At 41.5% G+C, this 22,435-nt stretch overlaps 2 protein-coding genes across 2 annotated transcripts; one reads left to right on the forward strand and one right to left on the reverse strand.

Annotated features, from left to right (window-relative positions):
• Window positions 1-1,266: 1,266 nt before the first annotated feature.
• DNAJC30 (DnaJ heat shock protein family (Hsp40) member C30) lies at window positions 1,267-2,977 on the reverse strand. The gene is given in 3 exon segments (XM_088454057.1): window positions 1,267-2,701; window positions 2,703-2,815; window positions 2,817-2,977. Coding segments are annotated over 3 exon segments (879 nt in total). The 5' UTR covers window positions 2,889-2,977; the 3' UTR covers window positions 1,267-2,007.
• Window positions 2,978-3,215: 238 nt separating this feature from the next.
• On the forward strand, window positions 3,216-19,757 carry BUD23 (BUD23 rRNA methyltransferase and ribosome maturation factor). Its single transcript, XM_088455181.1, has 12 exons — window positions 3,216-3,396; window positions 5,202-5,239; window positions 5,336-5,431; window positions 5,510-5,592; window positions 5,678-5,774; window positions 5,912-6,008; window positions 16,579-16,629; window positions 16,797-16,882; window positions 17,037-17,082; window positions 17,694-17,755; window positions 18,286-18,375; window positions 19,462-19,757. The coding sequence occupies exons 1-12, from the start codon at window positions 3,349-3,351 to the stop codon at window positions 19,514-19,516; spliced, it is 849 nt and encodes a 282-aa protein (XP_088311307.1). The 5' UTR covers window positions 3,216-3,348; the 3' UTR covers window positions 19,517-19,757.
• Window positions 19,758-22,435: the final 2,678 nt, after the last annotated feature.

A 22,435-nucleotide genomic window follows, 5' to 3' on the forward strand; every position in this document is an offset into this window, starting at 1 on the left:
TTGCCTGTGAGGGAGTCTGGAATATAATAAATCTAATTCTGGTGACCGTTAGGCAGGCCATATCGCGTGCCGGGTGCGAGTTTCATGAGATGATCTCCGCTGATGTAATCATGGTATTGAGGACAGAGTCAAGTGGACAGATGTAAGCCTTCATTCCCACTTGTGCAGGTTTCCTGGTATTCTGTTTTCATTAAATTGGTCCACCCTTGGTCTGAATATTTGGATTCCAGTTGCCATGGTTAGAGTCATCCACCTGAGGCAATATAAGGCTGCAAAACTTTTTCAGGTGCACTAATTTTTGATCATCGGCTTTTGTGATGATTATTGTGCCAGAGGGGCAAGAAGTCCATGATGCTGTGGGATTCAGCTGCTGTTGCACCCAAAACTGCTCATATATACAGGATAGTCGTCAAGCCCTGCCCAGCATAGGCTGCATTTTCACTTCCTATTGGAGATAAGATCCCACCCAGGAATATTATCAAGAATCCCTACCCAACTGTAAAGTAATACAATATTCTTTAAAGCTGGATTGCCAGTGACAGGACACACTGATGCAGCTGTCATACATGCAGTATAGAAAAAAATATATTTTAGAAAGAAATGACTGGCTCTTACATAGAATGTGTAGAACTCTTATCTGAGTACAGCTCATTTTAAACATCAGCAGACTTGAGTTTTAAATTTGTGCAATTTAAGAACACTGTATATGTGAATGACAACTGCACACCTGGAGACGGGATACGTTCAGAATCCCGACAATAGGGATTCCGGCATTCAGAATACTGGTGCCGGCATCCTGAAGGTAAGTAACTGGCTTAGGGGAAGGGGGTTAGGTTTCGGCACTAGGGGGGAGGTTAGGGAGAGTTAGAGGTAGGGATACTTACCTAGAACCATCTGAATTGTAACCAGGTCAGGATTCTGACTGCCGCCATCCCATACCCATCCACCTGGAGACAAGCTCTCATTGAGAACATGGCACTCCAGAGAGACAGTCAGTGATTAATATGATCGTTTCTGCACAGTACTTAATATAACAACCAACTTTATGTCTAATGCTAGAAATACACAATGTAGGGTGAATGTAGCCTTGTTGGCTGAAAATATTAAACCCCTTTCACATTTGCAGCTGCTGCAAAAACAGGAATTATATCTATGTACTGTTGTTAACATTGTGATGTTCAGAGTGTGTAGGACAATATTGCTGCTGTATGAAATCATTCTGGATGAACAGCTCATCACAACTAAATGCAAATGATACCAACAAAGAAGTCTTCCATAACCACTTTTATGTGTGTATTTATGTGTGTATAGTCTTACACAAGGTACTGTACATTTTTTTTTAGATATTTATAATTTAAACAATTAAAATAAAGTGCAGCTGTCCTGTTTCCAGGATGAAGGATGCGGGAAAGGCACCAGTTTTATTTGTACAGTGTCGCACCCTCTGACATGCCGTTTCAAGTTGCTCATGTAATAGGTTTATAAAAGATCGCCTGGAGGAACATTCACCTAGCCTTGGAGAGTGATAAAGCTAGATAAAGTACCAACCAATCAGCTCCTGTCAGTTTACAGACTGTGTTTGAAAAAATGACAGTTAAGAGCTGATCAGTTGGTACTTTATATCACTCTCCAAGGCTTAGTGTATCTCCCACCTGGACACAAAACAATATTTAAGATTGTGTGAAAAACACATTTGGCTTATATCACACATCTCCTCACTTTTCATTTTTACTAAGTGTGACATTTCTGAGACAGTTCACGGTCACGAGAGATAACGTTACAGCACCTGTGTACTTCGGCCAGAGAATGCGTACATTGTTATGTCTGTGTCATATGAAGCATTCAAGTGACATTAACATTATCTCTGTAGTCACTTTACAGTTTGCCATAAAACAAGAGGTGTATAAGAGTCACTTAAATTAAAGTGACAGATTCCTGAAGTCATTAGTTTAAACGGTTTCCAAGAAGCTACAATGCACTGGGGGTGTCTATGCAGTAGGCCACCACTCAACTTCTGTAGAACACCACAATGACTGTGGTAGTTAGGAACAAAAGCAATGCAGAAAATTCATTCATCCGGTTCAGTCGCTCTGATATTTTCTTCTCCTCCCTGATTTTCTGTATATGTTCCCGTCTTGCCTTCCAGGCCTGCTCTCTCGCCAGCTGCTCCCCATAATGCGCCTGGTAGAAGGCATCAAAATCGAACATGGGTTTGACAGGGCTGGTCGAGGTGCTGGATGCCTCTCTCCGGCCAGTGGCCCCTTTAGAAGTTGAGCCGCCACCTTTTCCGTTGGGCTTCTTGGCTGTCTGGACATCATTTAAGCTTAGGGTCCCCCGGTCGTATTTCTTTCTCAAGCTGACGCTCCCCAATATATGGTACGCCTCGGTCACCATTCCGAACTGCCTGGTGGAGGCCTCGTCCCCGCTATTGCGGTCCGGGTGGAAGCGGAAGGACTGCTTGTAGTAGGCGGTCTTAATCTGGGCCTGCGTGGCTTTCCCCGACACCTCCAGGATGTCATAGTAGGCGGTGCGGCTCCTGTACAGAGGGTGCACCAAACCCGGATCGCCATTGCCTGGGCTGCTGCGCCGACCCCCATTCTGGTCAGAAAAGGCTCTGGAGCTTGCCCATCGGGGGAAGAGCATCTGCCAATGCCTTATCTTCATCACTCTCTCCCTGGATATCCAAATACAGTTGCATCTGGGTTGTTAACAGCAGCATATAGCAGCTGTGTGGGGCATGGCCTGCTTTCCCGCTGCAGGCCGTACCAGACAGCACACAGGATCGAGGTAGCGGGGAGCCCTTCCTTCCTCTGCCCGCCCGGGACACCTCCTTTAATACAGCGCTGTCAAGATCTCCCCAGGGACAACCTCAGACTGACCTCCGCCATGTCTACCAGAGACCGGGGGCCGGTACTGTCCCAGCCAATGTCGCTGCGCGATGCCGAAGTGGGCTGTTACACTGGCGTCATAGCATCCGTCGTAGTGATTAGTGGCAAAGAACATCACTCAACATTTTTAACCAATCATAACCAGAAGTCCTAAAACGAGGCTTGAGACGCATTAACAAGAATGCTAGGCGCACTAGTTTTATTTTATGTTATTTGTCTCAGTCTGGGTCCTAATGCTGTACTCGGCGGCCATTTTGTCATGGATTACTCAGTTTACATGGTTAATAGCGGCAAGGAAATGACTTTTAAAGCGGAGACACTGACTCTACATTTATTGTCGACCTCTTGTAGGAAGCGTACATTGCGTGTGACGTATAATCTGTGCGCTCGAAGTTCTCTCAATCACGCGTGTACTGTACTGTACTGTACCCACTACCTAGCAGATACTGTGGGGGGGATCATGGCCGGGAGTGTGAGGCGACCAGAGCAAACCGGACCCCCGGAGCTGGTGAGAGCGCCCGGCCTCCTATCAGTGAATGACATGCCGTGCTAGCCTGAGGCAGAGGTGTAGCCCCTGAGCCAGCTAGGATGTAGCAGCAACCATCCCCTGAGCTGGAGAATCACACATGAGCCTATTAGTGCAGTGACCAGGCATCATATGTGGCACATGTGTGTGTGTGTAGCTGCCCTGTAATAGACCATGAGTTATCCCTTTGCTTTCCAGTTACCATAATTGAGCCACTTTTTGAGAAATTCTAATAAATTAATGCCATGCAACATAATCTGCCTGCGACTTAAATAAAACAGAAGAAATACTGGTATGCAGTCACAAAGTCGATGTTCACAGTGCCGACATTCATAATGTTGACACCAGAATGGAAAACGTTGCCATGGGTAGATTGTCAGTATTGCTGTGGCAGTGCCACGCTCCTGGCATGCACTGTGCCGTTTGTACAGATGCTTGGAGTGCTGCACCTCCCGATACTAGCGGCACCGCCCCACCCCTCCATCCTGCACAATGTGATAGCATCAGGTGTTTAGGGGGCAGGGGCGGTACAGAGCGCTGCGGAGCCTTGTTACAGCACTGCCCCCATCATTTGTATTTATTATTATTATATATAGTGCCATCAACTTACACAGAGCTATACAGATGTCATTCATCAATCCCTGCCTCATTGAAGCTTACAGTCTAAATTCCCTAATGTACAAGTGCATGCACAAATATACAGTAGAGTAATTTTTTTCAGAATCCAATTATCCCAACAGTGGGGGAGTTAACTGGAGCACTTGGACATGCAAACACCACACAGATAGTGCTATGCTTGGAATTGAACTGATGACCTCTGTGCTGTGAGGCAGTAATACCAGACACTAAAGCCACTGTGCTAACCAGGCTGATGGCTCCCAATACTTACGGACATATATAGTTTAATCGCCCTTGCTATGCAGAGCACAGTACTTCCAAAAATGCTTGATTACAGTAGTTGGCTAAATAATGAGCTTCGACATGGTCAGATACAATCATCATTCAGCAGGTTTTGTTATCCTTCCTGATAGGCATGTCATAGATGCCGATCAAATATTAATTAGGACCAGTGGTCTTTACGGACCAGAAAGACCACTGCCATTAAGTTTAAATGCAGCCTTTGATTTAAAAATGGTAGTATGTAAGGATTTCTTACAAAGTAACAGTTGAAACAAAGAAAATCTAGGCGCAATAGAATGTCAAGTTGTTCACTATGTATACAGATAAACCTAAAGCAGCCACCCACAAAATAGTTCTAACCAACTATTAAAGTAAACAGTACAGAATAAGTGAACTCAATTTCAATCACTTAAGGATGCGCTTAGTAAAATCATAAATCATACATTAAAAAGATAAAACGAAGCATAACATTAGACATAAAACGGATACAAAAATGATTGCAATACACATATAATGAAGCATAAATGTTTTCAAAAAACTACCCAGTCACTAGTATAATTTTTATTACCAGTGACTGGGTAGTTTTTTGAAACATTTATGCTTCATTATATGTGGATTGCAATAATTTTTGTATCTGTTTTATGTCTAATGTTATGCTTCGTTTTTTCTTTTTAATAAATGTTTGATTTTACTAAGGTGCACTCTTCAGTGATTGAAATTGAATTTACTTATTCTGTACTGTAAGGATTTCTTTACTTCAATAAATAAGTTCACACTGCATAAAAACCCAACAGCAGTTTGTGTTCGGTCCATAAACTGGTGAAATGCATTCATCTATATTTTGCAGTTCTGTAATACTAATGCCTTACTGCTTTCATTTCTTTTAGTTTTACAATGAAAATGAAGCCAGAAAATACACTCACAAGTAAGATACCGGTAACTGCTTTTTCTTTTTGCTATGTCTCAGCATGGAAAAAACTAGTTCTGTTAATGTTATGAATACTTTGTTGCTTCTGTGTAGCTCCCGTATTATGGAGATTCAGACACAAATGTCGGAGCGTGCGGTAGAGCTTTTGTGCTTGCCTGAGGATCAGCCATGCCTCCTGCTGGATGTGGGGTAGGTTGCATCGCATTTTCACATTGTGTTACATATGTTCCAAATCCTGCAGTCCTCTTCATCCTCCTATCTCTTTAGCTGCGGGTCAGGTCTGAGTGGAGACCACATATCAGAGCAGGGACATCACTGGGTTGGGATTGATATCAGTACTGCCATGCTGGGTGAGTTTTTGTTTTTTCATCAGTGAATATAGCTATGTAACAACTTCCTTTACATTTATGACCTAACTCTTCTTTATTCCTAAAGATGTGGCATTAGAACGTGAGGTGGAAGGGGATCTGATCCTTGGAGATATGGGGCAGGGTATTCCTTTTCGTCCCGGTACCTTTGATGGCTGCATCAGGTATGAGCGTTGTACACAAATTCAGCACCACTTGCTAGTGTTGTAAAGAGACAAACATTGTTCATCAGAGAATTATGCTTTAATTATGTTGAAGGTGACTGAAAAAGTCTGATGGGCTATTTTTGTTTTCCTGACAGTATATCTGCTCTGCAATGGCTCTGTAACGCTGATAAGAAGAGCCACAACCCACCTCGACGCCTCTTCCGTTTTTTCTCCACTCTTTACTCTGCGCTTGTAAGTATATAATCATTTAGGATGAGTGTCCTCTCATGGCTTTCCTCCTACCTTTCTAACAGCTCCTTCACTTTCTGCTTCCTACTCCACCTTACCCTCTCCTTATTTCTGGCATCACTAGGCTCTGTCCTTGGTCCTCTTCTTTCCTCTCTTTATACCTCCTCCCTTGAAGATCTCATCCGCTCCATTGGCTCCCAATATCATCTGCTGATGATAATCAAGTCTACCTCTTCTCCTCCAGCTGTCTGTTCCATCACCTCCTGGATATCTCAGCGCTTTCTTAAGCTCAGTCAAAGACTGACCTTATTTTCTCCCCTGACCAGTCACTTATCCCTCCCACCTCACTGTTTCTGTCCCTCATGTCTGCTGTTTGGGGCAGGGGTTGGGTTATCCTTGCCTCCCCCATCTGCTTCACCACCAACTAGGGTTGCCACCTCATCCCTTTAATAAGGGACACATATGAGTTACACACATTTTGTAGCTGGCTAACTTCAAATCTCCATTTCACCTGGTGTTAATCAGCCACGGAACATTTAATTCATATGTGTCCCTTATTAAAGAGGATGATCTAGCAACCCTAACACCAACCCACATAAATGCTATCTCCCAATCCTGCAACTTCCTCCTCCGCAATATTTCTAGACTGACTCTTTCTCATCCACAATGCTACCTAATCTCTTTTACATCCCCTTGTCTTCTCCTGCCTGGACCATTGCAGCCTCCTGCAATCTTGTCTTTGACTCTCCCCTTTTACTTCTTTTTTTTTTTTTTTAAATAATTTTTATTGACAGATTGCCAAAAAAGAGCAAAATACAATGTGAGGTACAGATATTTGATAAAAAATATCCAAACAAATGTAAATAAAATATGTAGCAGAAAAGGGGATGTAAAACACATACATAAATCCCATATAAGAAATTTGATCAAGAGGGCCAACCGCATCAATCAAAAAGGTATTCCTGAACTCAGGATTTCCCACTGATACCATTCCGTCAAACCAAAACATTTTCTTAATGCTTCTTTTAATACTTCCGAAACTGTATGAACATAGGGGAGCCATGTTTCAAAAAAGGTTTTCATCTGTTTTTCTTTATGTAAAGAAGCTTCTGTCCAATCCATAAAAAATAAAAAGGAAAATTTGGTGTAGAATAAATTTATGGGAAGTGGATCAGTCGAGATCCATTGTGATAAAATGACTTTTTTAGCAGCTGCTGCCAGTTTAATGAGTAAGACGCGGTTGCCCCCGGTCAGACCATCACTACCTCTAATGGAATAAATACCCCAAAATAACCATTCTTTAGTTAATTCAAATCTAATCTTCAAACAATTAACAATATAGGGCCTCATTCAGACCCAATCGCAAGCGGCTGTCCGCTCGCAAGTGGGTCGATGGTGTGCACTGCGCATGCGCACGACGGAGGGAGCTCCGTCGTGCGCATGCGCCAGACGCGACGAGCGAAGGACTTTCCTTCGCTCGTTGTGTCTGATCAAAGGGGGTGTGCTGTCGATGTTGATTGACAGCACGCCCCCTTTGGTGGGCGTGCCGGGGGCGTGCCTCCCAGACGGAGGCGTTCCCAAGGGAACGCCTACCGTCAGAAGCCGGCACCACTGACATCACTAGTGATGTCAGTGGGAGTGATTTTGGCTCTGATAGAGCCAAAATCACTCCAGGGCTTGTGGTCGAAAACCCCGACCACAGGCTTCTGGTCGCACTGGCGATGGTCGCGATGGTCAAGACCATCGCGACCATCATCCTGCACGCTCGTATGAGCTGTGGGTGGTGACCCACAGCTATACGAGCGTCCAGGAGGACGCTCCATTTTTATGGAGGACGGCCCTCATTCAGAGCGAGCGCTCTGCTCAGAGCGTCCGGCTCTGAATGAGGGCCATAGTTCTGAAGGAACTTCCAAAACACTTGAACCTGGGGGCAATGCCAGAAGCAATGCATAATATCTGCCTCTGGAGCACCACATTTATAACAGTTAGAATTTTCTGCGTTTCCAATAATATATTTTCATTTTGGGGTGAAATATGCTCTATGCAGGATTTTCTGGTGCATTTCGGTGTAGGAAGATGAGGACAACATTTTATTGAGTTTTGTATAGGCCTCTAGCATACTTTTCATAGAAAGGTCCGGGAAGTCTATTTTCCATTTTAGTAATCCCGTCGAACCGGATTCTAAATTTACAGTAGAAAGTGAATGTTTATAAATGGATGAGGTGGAGAGGGGGTCTTTAGGTTTAAATAATAAAATTCTGTCTAGGGAGCAAAGTAGATCTAACTTCCAGCCTTGTGATACTTTTTGAGCATAACTCACTGCTTGTAAGAAGGGAAATAGTGGTATTGGAAGAAGAGGGAATTTATCTTGTAGCTGTGAGCGAGAAATAGGTGAAAGATCATCCGTGTTTAGAAACTGATATACATAGCATAGTCCTGCCACGTGCCACACCTTAAAGATTGATGAGGTTACATTTGGAATAAAGTTTGGGTTACCCCACAGTGGTAAAAATAATGAGTTAGATTTTGATAGCTTCAAGTTAGATCTAGTCAATCTCCACGCCATACATGTGGACTGTATTAGGATGTTTTCCTTTATTGAAGCTGGGAAAAATAGTGGAGGGGTGTGCAACAAGGAGATCAGGTTACAATCAGGGATAAAGGCCTGTTCTATATGTCATTTCGTATAAACATCAGAGCCACCTATCCAATCAAGTGCTACTCTATAGTTCGCCGCCAAAGCATAGGCGCGGAGACATGGCAGATTAATACCCCCCAGGTCTCGTCCTTGCTGTAACTTGAACAACGATACCCTCGGGCCTTTACCTGCCCATATAAATTTTGTCAGAGCTCTGTTTAAGATTACTAGGTCTGATTTGGATGGTATTATCGGGAGCATTTGTAAAACATAGAGAAATCTAGGAAAACAAATCATTTTGTACAGATGACATCTGCCCAGGTAAGATAAAGGAAGATGTGACCATCTATCCGATATAGTCCGCGATAACAGGGGAGAGAAATTTGTATCATATAGTTTAGTGGGATGTAGTGGTATCCTAATTCCCAAATATGTGATGCAATCATCGATAGCCCATTTAAAAGGAAATCTGTCTCCCCAGCCCAATTTAGCCTCCGGAAAAAAAGCCAAAGCTACAGTTTTTGTGCAGTTGATTTTAAATCCCGATATCAATTCAAACGAGTCAAATATACTCATCAAATATGGTATTGATAAGTGTGGGTCCGCAAAGTATAGCAATAGGTCATCTGAAAATGCTGAACATTTAATCTCCATTTGTGCTAATTTAATACCTTTCCATCTAGTTTCATTGAAAAAGGATCTGATGAGGGGGTCCATTGCCAAATCAAATAGCAACGGCGAGAGTGGGCAGCCCTGTCTCGTACCACGGAAAAGTGTAAAGGGTTGAGTATTCATATTATTGACAGTTAGAAAAGCTCTCGGTGTGTGATATATAGTATTAAAGATATGGATAAATTCTGAGCCGAAGTTCTGATGGGAAAAAATTCTATTCAAATGTGCCCAGGACACCCTGTCATAAGCTTTATCTGCGTCGCAACTAATAATTATATTGCCCTTCTCTCGTCCTTGATGGGTTTTGATCATGGCTGCAATAAGAGTTCTAATATTATGCACCGAGTGGCGATTTTTGAGGAAACCTGTCTAAGCAGGGTGTCATATTTTTGGAAAAAAGATTGTAATCTCATGGCCAACAATTTAGTAAATATTTTTATGTCCCGATTTAATAGAGAAATCGGTTTATATGAAGAGACCAGTGTGGGATCTTTATTTGGTTTAGGAATTAAAATAATTAGTGCGGTATTGAAATCATGTGGGGCAAGTTAAATAGATTGGAGAGATGAGGAAGAATTTGTGGGGTAAGGAGTTTATAATAGGCTGCAGATGAGCCGTCTGGGCCTGGTATCTTTCCCGTAGGTAAAGTTTTTATAATCTGTGTGATTTCTTGATCTGTGACTTGAGCTGTTAATGTTTCCCTATCTTCATCAGTGATTTTTGTCAAACCAGCTCTTTCTTCACCCAAGGACGGGTGGTCCGGAGATTCCCTATAAAAGACTCAAAATATTCTAAAATAGTCTCGCTAATCTGTTCTGGTTTAGAGCCAAGGCTGCCCAGTTCAGTTCGAATGGAAGAGATATGTTTAGGTGCGGACCTAGATTTTACTAAATTTGCTAATAATCTACCAGGGCGGTTGCCCCATCTAAAATATTTGTTGTTACGGTATGTGAGATCCATTCGGGCCTGTTCCTCACATAAAGTGTCATAGACAGCTTTGGCATCTTTGTAGGATAATCTGTTGGATTCCGAGGGGTTTGTCAAAAGGGCCGAGTACTTAGCAGATACTACTGTAGCGGCCTGGGAAAATCTTTGCAGTAATTGTTTCTTTTTGGATGCGACATATGATATCAAATGACCTCTTAGGACCGGTTTTGATGCCTGCCAAAAAAGATTTATATCTTCAATATGTACCTGATTATCAGTGGTAAAATTGAGAAATGTCTGTTGTACATAATTTTGGAAATCTACTGAGGAGGCCAGATAGTCAGGAAAGCGCCAGTTATAGGATGAAAGCTTTGGGACATCTAATTGTAACCGTAGTTTAATGGGTGCGTGGTCAGAAATTAGTATATCTTCAATATTTGCATCCACTACTCTATGTAGTAAAGTATTTGAAGTTAACCAATAGTCCAATCTAGAGAAGCATTTATGGGGATGCGAAAAGAAAGAATATTCCCTGGAAACTGGGTGAAGATGTCTCCATGGGTCAATCAAAGTCAAAGAATCTATTAACAAGGCAGTGGCAGACGGAGTAGACTGGTTTCCTCTCTCATGTCTGGGGCCACCCGAGACATCCAGAGAGGGATCCAACACCACATTGAGGTCCCCTCCCAAGATCAATGGGCCATCTATCCAGGGTAATATAGTAGTGTATAAATTGGAGAAAAATTCTGCATTGGGACCTGTGGGTGCATAGATGTTTGCTAGGGTAAACTTTTCGTTATTAATTATTACTTTCAATAGAAGATATCTCCCTTCCAGATCTGCCTTTTCCTCCATGATACTATAGTTAAGAGATTTACTAAATAGTATGAGTACCCCGAGTGTCTTAGTTGTGTATGAGGCGCTTCTATATTCTTTCAACCATGTATCTTTTAAAGTGTTTGAATCAGTACAGCGCCAATGTGTTTCCTGTAGGAAAACTATATCGGGTCAATATTTTTTGATATGACGCAACACTTTCTTGCGTTTGATCGGAGTGTTTAACCCCTCAACATTCCAAGAAAGTAGTGTGAGGTCTTTTTTAATTATTGTCGATTGAGCTGTTTGTGTCGGTAACCTTGCCATTATCCTATACCTTCAACAGGAAAACCCATAGAGAGAAAACATCTAGAGAGTCTCCCCAGCCTGTCCCAGTGAGCAAGCCAGAGAATTTGTGGATAATAAAATAACATATCACTATACCAAACCAAAAAAGGCCTGACAATTGTATTAATAATAAATCTGTAATAAATATACAATCTATGTATCTATTTTTGAAAATTTTAACTGTACCCAAATAGGCAGTTTAAAAAAACCACCTCAATAACTGATAAAACTCAACAAGATAAGGATTAAGAAATGAAAAATAATAAAACTAGGAAAAGTTTTGAGAGCTGTCAAAAGAACCCTCCGCAATACAATACAAACAAAATATCTCAAAGAGAGAACACCAGAATATATGCAATACTGTAAACATATACATTGTGAATATATGTAAAGATCATCAGTAGAAAAAATAACAGTACGATACTTATTATTTTCCTGAAGTAATCAGTCATTGTCATCCACGGAGGTATGAGGAAGAGGGGTGTCCATGGAGTTCACAAAATTCTGTGCAGCAATTGGTGAGTCCAGATAGTAGGGTTTACCATGATGTATAATGCGCAACTTAGCAGGATAGAGCAGGGCGAAGCGAACGCCCTTTGAAAAAAGCTCTTTACAAATTGGTGAAAATTCTCTTCGTCTGGAGGAAACTTGGAAAGAAAAATCTTGAAATAAAAGTAATTTAGATCCTTCATAGACCAGGTTGTTAGATTTACAATATGCCTCCAAAATTTTCATTTTGTCGAGATAATTCAATAATTTGAAAATGATTGGGCGTGGACACTGTTGTGACTGCTGTCGGTCGGGGCCTACTCGATGTGTTCTCTCAACCATTAAGGGTGTATTGTTAGAAGTTATTCCCAAAGTCTCAGGGAGCCAGATAGAAACCACTTCATGGATATCTCTGGGTTTTACCGATTCAGGGAGACCGATCAGACGGAAATTATTTAGTCTGTTCCGATTTTCTAGGTCTTCAACCTTATCGTTTAGTGCTGCGATTGTGGAGTCATGAGAGTGTAGCAGGGTTTTGGCTTCATGGAGGTTATCCTCTAAAGTCGAGATACGATCCTCAGCTTCGGTCAGTCTCTTGGTGTGCTGGGCTAATTGGGCTGAGACTGCAGTAATGGCTTCCGTAAGTGGGGCCAATTTTATGTCTAGAAGAGGTGAGATGATATTAGAGATCTCTTTAGCTCTTTCTATAGACAGGGGACTATATTTATTGATATCAAGCAGCGTGTCCACAGAGTCGTCCTTTCCTGGTGACGATGGGGATAGAGAGATATCAGAGGTTGAGGCTGTTGACTTAGATCTGGTTTGGTTGTCTGCGGATTTCGAGGGGGTTTGGGTGTTTTTTTAACAAATTTCTCAATATTCATTGTGATAAGAGTCGGTAGTATAGAGCACAACTGTAGAAAAGTGGTGAGACTTAAATCAATGTAGTGATAAGTAAAACTGCAATATTCAAGTTTCGCCACTAGATGGAGACAGCAGCCAAATAATCAGTTCAGGGATGTGCAGACAGTTCAGCCAGGCAGATCCTAAATCAGGTGAGAGAATCTTCTTAAATGCTGTCACACATGCACTATGACCAGAGATGAGGGTCTCAGTAAAGCATACAACAGCACCCAACAGGTTCATACAGTGGGATTAATGAAGAAAGTCACATATAATATAGGACTCACTGTATACTGTGCATATGCCTGCCTGTTGTCCAAGGAGCACTCAGCACTTGTTTTTCTGTCACTGCTGATGGTGCAGTATAAGGCTCAGGGGTAATGGGGGCAGGCTCCAGCCACAGTGTAGATGGTCTCCGGCAGCTCAGTAATAAGCCTATGGGCTTGAAAGCGGAGGAAGCCCGGGGGAGATGTGCGGAGAGAGTGCCCAGCCGCAATCCAAGATGGCGGCCGTGGGCGGCACCACAGCTTTGTATGGTTATATTCCAGCGGTGTAATGCGCAGGGAGCCGGAGCTGTAGCAGCACTTGCCTGGCGGTATCCCGGGGACCTCCTCTGGAGATGGGGGTTATGATAGCTGCACACACGGTAAGTAATTACCGCGGCACAGGTGCTGTAGCGGGGAGCTCCTTAAAAAAGCGGCCAGTCCGTTCGGCCCGCCCACCGGAAGTCCTCCCCTTTTACTTCTATTAGCTCGTCTCATCTTCCTGTCTCAGCACGCTGATTCAACCTCTCCTCTTGTTCAACGGTTCACCTTCCCCTACAAGATTAAGGTCCTAATTCTAACATTTAAAGGGCTTCATCGCACCTCCCCTTCCTATATCTCCAAGCTAATTTCAATCCAAACTCACCCTCGCCCTCATGTTCTGTTACCTGGCCTCTGTGCTGTATGTGTTCTCCCACTCCTGTGTCCAAGACTTATCCTGTACTGCTCCCCTGTCTACCAGTTTGTTTTGTTTCAAGCATGCCCTGAAAATGCATTTATTTATTGAATCCCGCCAGCTTTCCTCACACTATTAACTCTCTGCCCTCCATAGTTGCCTCTTCCCAGTTGTCCCAGTTATACACCCACTCTCCTAGTCTCACGGGCAGGGCCCTTCATTCTCTTCTGTCTCCATTTAGTCAGAGGCTGTGTTCTTTTCTGTCTGCCGTGCCCAGGGCCCTGGGTCACTGACCGCTATGGTTTCCATCTGTCACTCACTTAGTTGTCTAAATATTTAATGGTTTGATTTTTTTTCTCTTCCTATGTACTGTCTTTTTATACATATTTAATATTGAATTGTTTGTAGTTAATTGTAAATGTTCCCTGTATGGCACTAAAAACACTTAGAAGAATCATATAATAAAATATAATAATAATTACCTACCAAAGAATAGACAAATTTATGTTTCTTAAACTTGGAACAGTCTCTTATTAAGCAGTGTCGGTGCATTGTAAAGTTGAATTTCTACTATATCCATTACAACCTTGATGAAGTGTTAGATTTTCATATAGGTTAATTCATGTACTAATGGGGGAAGTATTTTTCCCTGTGCGCCAGACTTCATGAGACAGCCTTTCTACTCACCCTAAAAATATTCTAATATAATGGGGCACTCTGCTGTAAAGGAAATGTAAATATAATCTAAACAATTAAAGTTCAATCATGGTACAGTATGTGCACTATCTGACATACCTAATTTTTTTCCCACTTATATGGTCACTTACAGATCAGACTGATTAGAGACCCAAGATTATTGTCATTGCCTAATTCATATTTTGCCTTTAAAATAAAGAAAATTCTAATATTTTAAGGTCAATTAACCATACCTAGCAATTATACTTTAGCAGCTTTAAACAATGAGGAAGTTCTAACAGTTTGTGCTTGTGTTTTGTTGTGGTGGTTTGCGTTTCTTATTTAATTACTAGACTAGTTTGTGAGTTAGACATCTATTTAGTCCCCATTTTAGTGTGTACACAATTCTGTTAATTTGTTTTATATTTGAAATATATTTACACTTGGCGGATTCAATTATTTGTGTCATGCTGTTGGAACACAATGGGGACACCGTCAAACCGCAACAGCGTAAACATCGGAGATGGTCACTAACCATCAGGTTAGCATACATCTCTGAATCGGGCCCTCAGTTCTTGAAGTTGATTTGTTGAAAGAAGGAAAACTGGGCAAGTGTAAGATTCTGTATGACAAGGGCCAAGTGATGATGGTTAGACGACTGGGTCAGAGCATCTCCACAACGGCAGGTCTTGTGGCGTTTTCCCGGTATGCAGTGGTTAATATATACCGAAAGTGGGCCAAGAAAGGACAACTAGTAAACCGGCGAGAGGGTCATGGACGCCCAAGGGTCATTGATACTTGAGGGGAGTGAAGGCTAGCCAGTCTGATCCTATCCTACAGAAGAGCTGTTGTAGCACAGATCCCTTAAAAAGTTAATGCTGGCTATGGTAGAAAGGTGTCAGAATGCACTGTGCATTGCAGGTTGCTGCGTATGGAGCTGCATAGCCACAGAATGATCAGAGCGCCCATGCTGACCCCTGCACATTGCAAAAAAAGCGTCTAGAAATGGGCAGGCGAGTGTCAGACATGGAGCAATGGTAGGGGTGGCCTGGTCTGATAAATCACGTTATCTTTTGCATCATGTGGAGGGCCGGGTGCATGTGCGACATTTACCTGGGGAAGAGATGGAACCCAGATGCACTATGGGAAGAAGGCAAGCCAGCGGAGGCAGTGTGATGCCCTGGGCAATGTTCAGCTGAGAAACCTTGGGTCCTGGCATGTGAAAGTTAATTTGATACATACCACCCAACTACACACTGTTGGAGACCAATTACACTCCTTCATGTCACTGGTATTCCCTGATGGCACTGTCTCTTTCAGCAGGATAATGAGCCCTGCCAGACTGCAAAAATAGTCCAGGAAAGGTTTGAGGAACATGACAGAGTTCACGGTGTTGACATGGCCTCCAAATTCCCCAGATCTCAATCTGATCGAGCATCTGTGGGATGTGCTGGAAAACCAAGTCTGAGCCATGGAGGCACCACCTCGCAACACAGGACATAGGATCTGCTGCTAAGGTTTTGGAGTCAGATACCACAGGACTCCTTCAGAGGTCTTTTGGAGCCCATGCCTCGACGGGTCAGAGCTGTTTTGGCGGCAGGAGGAGGACCTACACAGTATTAGGCAGGTGGTTTTAATGTTATGTTTCATCGGAGTTAAATAGCTAGTTTACGTGACTGGCGCTTCTTAACCGTAGAAATCCAGTAGTATATACATGTAAAATCTTGTTGCCACAGAACTTCTCCCCCCCGTATCCTCTCATAACACAATGAATCCTCTGCAGTGGTTGTTTGCCCGTGTACAGTATAGTCACTCCCTGCTCAGGAAAAGACTCACACATGATATGTATGGTAGAGAGCTCTCTTTTTTTTTTTTTTTTTTATACTGTGTACAAACTTGTGCACCTTGTCCTGGCATTAGAAAAAGATCAGGGTGTAAGACCTAAGTGCAGTGCTGTAAGCATGTATTTCTCAGCTCCTTAACTCGTAGACAAGTTACAACAATTGTAAAGAAATATTTTATTTATATATTTTTAGATTGTGGGAAACTCTTTATTATTTTCTTGTAATCTGTACCCAGTTTTACCTTTGCACAAAAGTTATTGTTGTCTTATAGGATGGTTCTGTTTAGTCCTTTTTAAACAAAGCAAATCTGTAACCCTTGCAGAGCCGGGGATCACGTGCAGTTCTTCAATTGTACCCTGAGAATGCAGAGCAGGTCAGTGTTGTGTTAGCTCATACTTAAGTGTTTTATACTATTATCTGTCTGTCCAGTCATACACTAGCCTCATAGTTCTACCGTCCCATTCACGTAACTGTTTAATCATCCTGTTTCTGTGCCGCATTCTGCGAGGTTCCTGCTGACCGTCTTGCTCTTCGTTACAGCTGGAACTGGTCACCTCTCAGGCGATGAGAGCTGGCTTTACTGGGGGAATGGTCGTGGATTATCCCAACAGCACCAAAGCTAAAAAGTGAGTTCTGCATTCACTAGTAACCTAATATACAAATTATATTTTATAGTTGTCCCTACCATGTCACGATGGTTTATAGAGATGAAGTTACAACAGCTAAGCGGTTAATGTGTATGTATGTATGAGCACGCTAACGTTTTTTTTATTTTTGCAGATTTTTCCTATGTCTGTTTGTGGGGGCGTCTGGGGTGCTGCCTAAGGTAAGTGTCAGTAGGCAGTATGTATGTAATTAGTATGGAGTTGAATCCTTTAGACTCATTTAAACTTTACAGGAATTCCAATAATTTGAGGTAAAGTATCAAAGAAATAATCACACAACAGCTAAGTAAATGAAAGGTACTGAGCTTTAGGTAACTAATACATTTAAAGAGAGAGAATTCTTAGATGCTATGAATCTTTATAGGGTAAAAACTTGTTTGGCAAATGTATTATTTAACACCTGCCGATATACACCTCCTCCTGCCGTCATTACCTGTATTACAGGGCAGTACACATTTATCAAGTACATTCTGAAAAACACAACATTACACTGTAAATGAGAGAATACCAGCTTACTGAGACGTTGGTTGTGTTTATACTTCACCTCCTAAACATAATGCCTACAAGTTAAACATAATACAATGAATAGAAACAAGTTAGACATGAGGCAGAGGTCCCAGCTTGAGCTTATGTAGTGTATGCTTTACATTACGTCCAGAGTGAAGTGAATTTATATTATTTCACCTTAACTACAACGTTGTAATATATTAAAACCTGGCCAACGAAGGGTATGTTGGCATTATCAGCCTGTAAGAATCCTCTTCTGTTATAGGGTCTGGGAGAAGAGTCGTCTGGGCAGGGAGTATTGCACCAAGCATCATTCACTAACCAGAGGTAACGATTGTGTGTACTGACGGATTGCTGTATATTGTCAATCAGTACATGGCGCTGTACCCTTAGTCTCATCATCCATGGCTGATACTGAAGACCATTTTGTAAGAGAACTAACCATTCTCTTGCTGAAATCCAAAAGCAAATAGTACAAAATAAAGCTGCAACCTTGAGTCTCCAACACCAGTTGATAACTCTTATAGGTTATTCATAATGACAGTTGTTCTAAAACAGACTCAGAAGGTTCTATAGTGCCAATTGTTCAACGCAGCCAGGAGGATGAAATCTTTGTCCACAACATATGTACTGACTGTCTGCAGAGTTTGCACAGGATTTATAGTCTGTAAATCTGTCTGTCTGTACATGCTGAGAGGGACTGCGTACTCTTACAGCCTCCAGGACAGACAGAAAAGCAAAACGAGGTCCAACGTCGTGCCTGCTACTAGGTGCTGGCATGTTTTCCTGCCTCCTACATCTATTAGGGAAATGTCACTGATATGAGTCTAGAGCAATAACCATTTTATAACATTCAGGATGCGATTTAAAACGGCCCGAGGGAAATCTGTGAAGAAAAGCAGAGACTGGATACTTGAGAAAAAAGAACGACGCAGACGACAAGGAAAGTAAGTATACATTGTAGTTTCAGAATCTACATCTTTGCTTTGCAGCATAAATCACAGTAGAACACATTTTCTGGATCTAGGACCTTTCCTGACATAAACAGATATTGAGATGTTTTCCCAGTTAGGGCCGTATTCAATTAGGTACGAAAAGGCGCATTTGGCAAACAGCGTTCGCTGTTGTGAACTTTTCGCGCATACCAGTGTATTGCGCTATCCAATTGCCAGAGTGTTCGCATGTGCAAAAACTCCATAGGCAGAAACCGGTGAAAAGTTTTCATCATGTGAAAGCAGGTGATAAAATGTGCAAAATCTCTATTTTTGGCAAAAAATTTGGGGACTTGGTTCAGAACCCCTTGGACACCCCCCTAATGACTAATTAGGGCAAAGAAAAATAAAATTAGCTTAATTCCCCTTAATAATGACGTAATGTTTGGGGTGAAAATGTAAAAAGTGTTGGAAAATGGGTTTAAAGTACTGGATCAGGTATTTTGGGGGCTGTATGGATGGGACGGGTGTTTTAGGATTGCAGGTGGCTGCAGCAGGTGTATTTAACATTTTATAAGACTGCATTTTATAGACACAAATATATTTTAATGTACCCCCAATTTAACTACAGCAAGTATTTTTTCCAAAAGAAATTGCTTTATGTCATTTTTTCACACTTATGCAAATATGCATATAGCTGCCATTTGACTCAATTTAATAACCCAGAATACTTTTATTAGGGCTATATATACACTTCTATATTGATTACCAGTGTCAGTTAGGCTTTTTATGGGCTACAGACATCAGGCGTCAGCGTGAGACTGCCCAAGGTTTTAAAGTAGCTGTCATTTAAAAGGCAAAATCAACCTGGTTTTGCCTTTTTAAATGACTTCTACATTAAACATCGGGCAGTCTTGCACGGAACTTGCGGATACCTTGCAGTTTATTACAATAAACCGTAAGTTTCTTTATGTTTTGTCAACAAATTTTATGTGTTTTGGTTGTTTGTTAAATTTTTTGAAAAAAAACAAAACCTTAAATATAATAAATTAATAATAAATTGATGTAATTGGCTGTGCTAATCACGGTTTGTCAATGCAGGGAAGTTCGAGCTGACACAAAGTTCAGTGGACGCAAGAGAAGGCCTCATTTTTAGTAAACACAGTGACTTTCGTGTGATATATCGAGCTTTGTCGTGTGAAGCATATTGTTATGGTTACATAAGAAATGGATCTGGAGTACCTCCCATGTTGTGGAGTAGCGGCTGGACCATGGTGAATTGGCGCTCACGTGGAAGCTGTACAGCCCAAAATACAAGACTGTTATTTCTGCAAGGCTTGTTGAATACTTGTACAAAAAGAAAGTTTTACGCCAAAAATAAAACTGTGGATAATTTATGTAGTGTTTAAACTTTTTATTTACCAAACTACACCACATTAGTCTTTTTTTATTTTCTTTTTAAAGCTTTTTCTTTTCAAGTGCCCATTAGCAGTAATGGTGACGGGTTATCTAGATAATGCCAGTTGTGCCATGTAATGGGGGCATTTATGAAGCTAAGGTAAAGAATAGAAAGTGTGGAACTTCTCCTTAAATATAACCAACTCTTATCTGTTTCTACCATATCTAATGTGTACTGAGGCACTAAACGGCTGTATCTATGAGGGTCTAGAACTCATACGTAACACAGGGTGCATCAGAGGAGATAACTCCCCTATTTGCTACTTGTGCTGTCAGGCAAAATCTTCAGAATGACTAATACAGCACAATGCTGATTGCCATGGGTTACACAGGTATTCGTTACTGAATAATGTATAAGAGGATTCTTAAGCAGAGCTATAATTTCTTATGCACAATAATATCTCATCTCTCCATTATTATCTATGTGATTAGAATGCTACATTTTAATGTCAATATTAGACATCAGCCTTAGAATGTTGGGAGGTGTGTTTCATTTGGGAACCATTAGGAGGATTGCCATGCCCCACAGAGGTGTGCCTAGAGCTTCTGAAGCACTAAAATGCCCCCTGCCCCACAACGTATTGCTATGTGCGCAAGTGGCATACAACTTATTAACTACGGTAAGAGGTGGCTCCAAACAGTCCCAGCAGTTGGGAAGACAAGCTAGTTCCCTAGCCTAGACAGCTGGAATGTCTGCCACTAGTGCTGTAAATAAGGTTCAATCACAAGTTAGCAGAACAATGATTACAATGGTTTACATCACTTTAATTATTCCCAACATTAGTACATTTACCATTTAAAATCAGATGTCCACTATATTTATAATTTTTTCCAGTATTTGCTTCCCAAATTAATCTATATAGTAATGATTATTGCAAAATAAAAATGTGCTGAATATCAGTGTATTACACTTGTCAGTATGCTGTATAAAACCAAATGTGGCTGAACTACAGTATGTGAATAGGTTAAGGTGCATAAACACGGTACGAGATCTATGAACGATATTGTTCATTTTTATGCAGTGAACGACCAACGATGCGCGTTCCCACATGAACTATAACGATATCTATGATTGTCTGTACATGGAGGCCAACTTGCACGATATTGTCAACTTTGCCTGTTCAGAGATGTGGCAGGATGACTTCACTGAAAGATATCTTTCAAGTCGTTGTTGGCACATATCGTACCGTGTGTATGTAGCTTTAGTCTGCATATCTTTAATGAAAATGCATTTGCTGAGGCAGCGACACCTGCAGGCTAACAGAGGGCACTACTATGCTTTCTAATAAAACCTTCACATATTTGTGCATAACCATTAAATAGGGTTTCTTTCAACAATAGCATCACATTCCTCTTTATTAGCAATGTGCGTTTTTCCTATGAATTATTCTAAGATCTGATAACTTGTACTTGACTAAAGAACCAATGATTTCCCTAGAGATTGATGTCAGTGTTGTTATCTCACCATTGCATAAGTATAATTGTTAGGCGAATTACTGTAACTGTTAATAATTTCTTGTAGAACTTAGATTTGTTTAGTTTTATTAAACAATTCTGGCAAGAGAGAAGCATCTGCCAGATGAAACTATTCCATGAATGCTATAGTATGACCATAGGGTGTCTCTCTTGCATTGTAGAAGACAGCACCCCCTTGAATTTGGAGTTTGACCACCGCCATCCTCATTTATGTGATATCACCTATATTGAGGCTGATTCAGAGTTAGGAGCAAAGCAAAAAAATCAAAAAAACTTTGTACCTACACAAACCATGTTGCAATGCATTGGGGTGCAAATGCATTTAGGTTAACTACTGTCTGCTTTTGCATGTAGCCCACATGTGCTGAACAGCCGCAGTTTTACACTACAAATTGGTTTTGTGTTTGGACACGACAGACCCTCTCAAAATAAAAAGTTGAGAATTCTGCTGCTAAAGAGAAGGATCTCTATGTATTCCTTTCCAAACTAGTAGATTGCTGCAATTCTCTGACCTGAGCTATGGTTATGTAGTCAGTGTCACACCAGAGCAAGTCTAGTTCTACACCGAATGTGCTAAAGGGCTTGATTTGTATACCAGCTCAGAGCAGATTTTGGGACTCCTGTATACCTTTTTAATATAACGCATATTGAACTAAGCACATGGGTAGAGAGGTGCTTTTTTAGGTACATTCTAAGAGGTGTACTTTAAAACTTCACACACACAATTTCTATATGCAATGTAATAGCTGTCTTGATGTCCCCAACAGGCATTTCAGTTGCACTAATTAATATCGTGTTAGGAAAAGGTAACTTTCTAAAATGAAGTGCAGATCGCTGCTGGCCCATCTACACCACTGTGTCTACTATCCACTCAACTAGAGCCCATGGTTACATTGAATAGGACATTTTGTGGCTGTAGCTACATTATTTGGACTGGAAATCATATGCATAAGTTTGAATGAATTTTCTTTGAGTACACTAGTAGGGTGTTTCTGTCCTATATAATGGGTGCCTTGTGTTGCTGCAGTGTGTCATGCAAGAAGAGTGGTTTTATACAGCCATGCCCAATTTATGGCAGAAGATAAGATTTGGAGAAGTGTTTGGATAAGACTTTGAGCATTTAATGGGATTGTAGTATCGG

The sequence above is a fragment of the Taudactylus pleione genome, unplaced genomic scaffold, assembly GCF_031769625.1.
Source record: "Taudactylus pleione unplaced genomic scaffold, aTauple2 ptg000040l, whole genome shotgun sequence".
Taxonomy (NCBI): domain Eukaryota; kingdom Metazoa; phylum Chordata; class Amphibia; order Anura; family Myobatrachidae; genus Taudactylus; species Taudactylus pleione.

What these genes read in the sequence shown, in the direction of transcription:
- BUD23 (XM_088455181.1), top strand. Translation starts at nt 3,349, where the DNA reads ATGGCCGGGAGTGTGAGGCGACCAGAGCAAACCGGACCCCCGGAGCTG. An exon ending in AAACCGGACCCCCGGAGCTG is followed by an intron (nt 3,397 to 5,201) that starts GTGAGAGCGCCC and finishes CATTTCTTTTAG; the next exon opens with TTTTACAATGAAAATGAAGC. An exon ending in TATCAGTACTGCCATGCTGG is followed by an intron (nt 5,593 to 5,677) that starts GTGAGTTTTTGT and finishes TTATTCCTAAAG; the next exon opens with ATGTGGCATTAGAACGTGAG.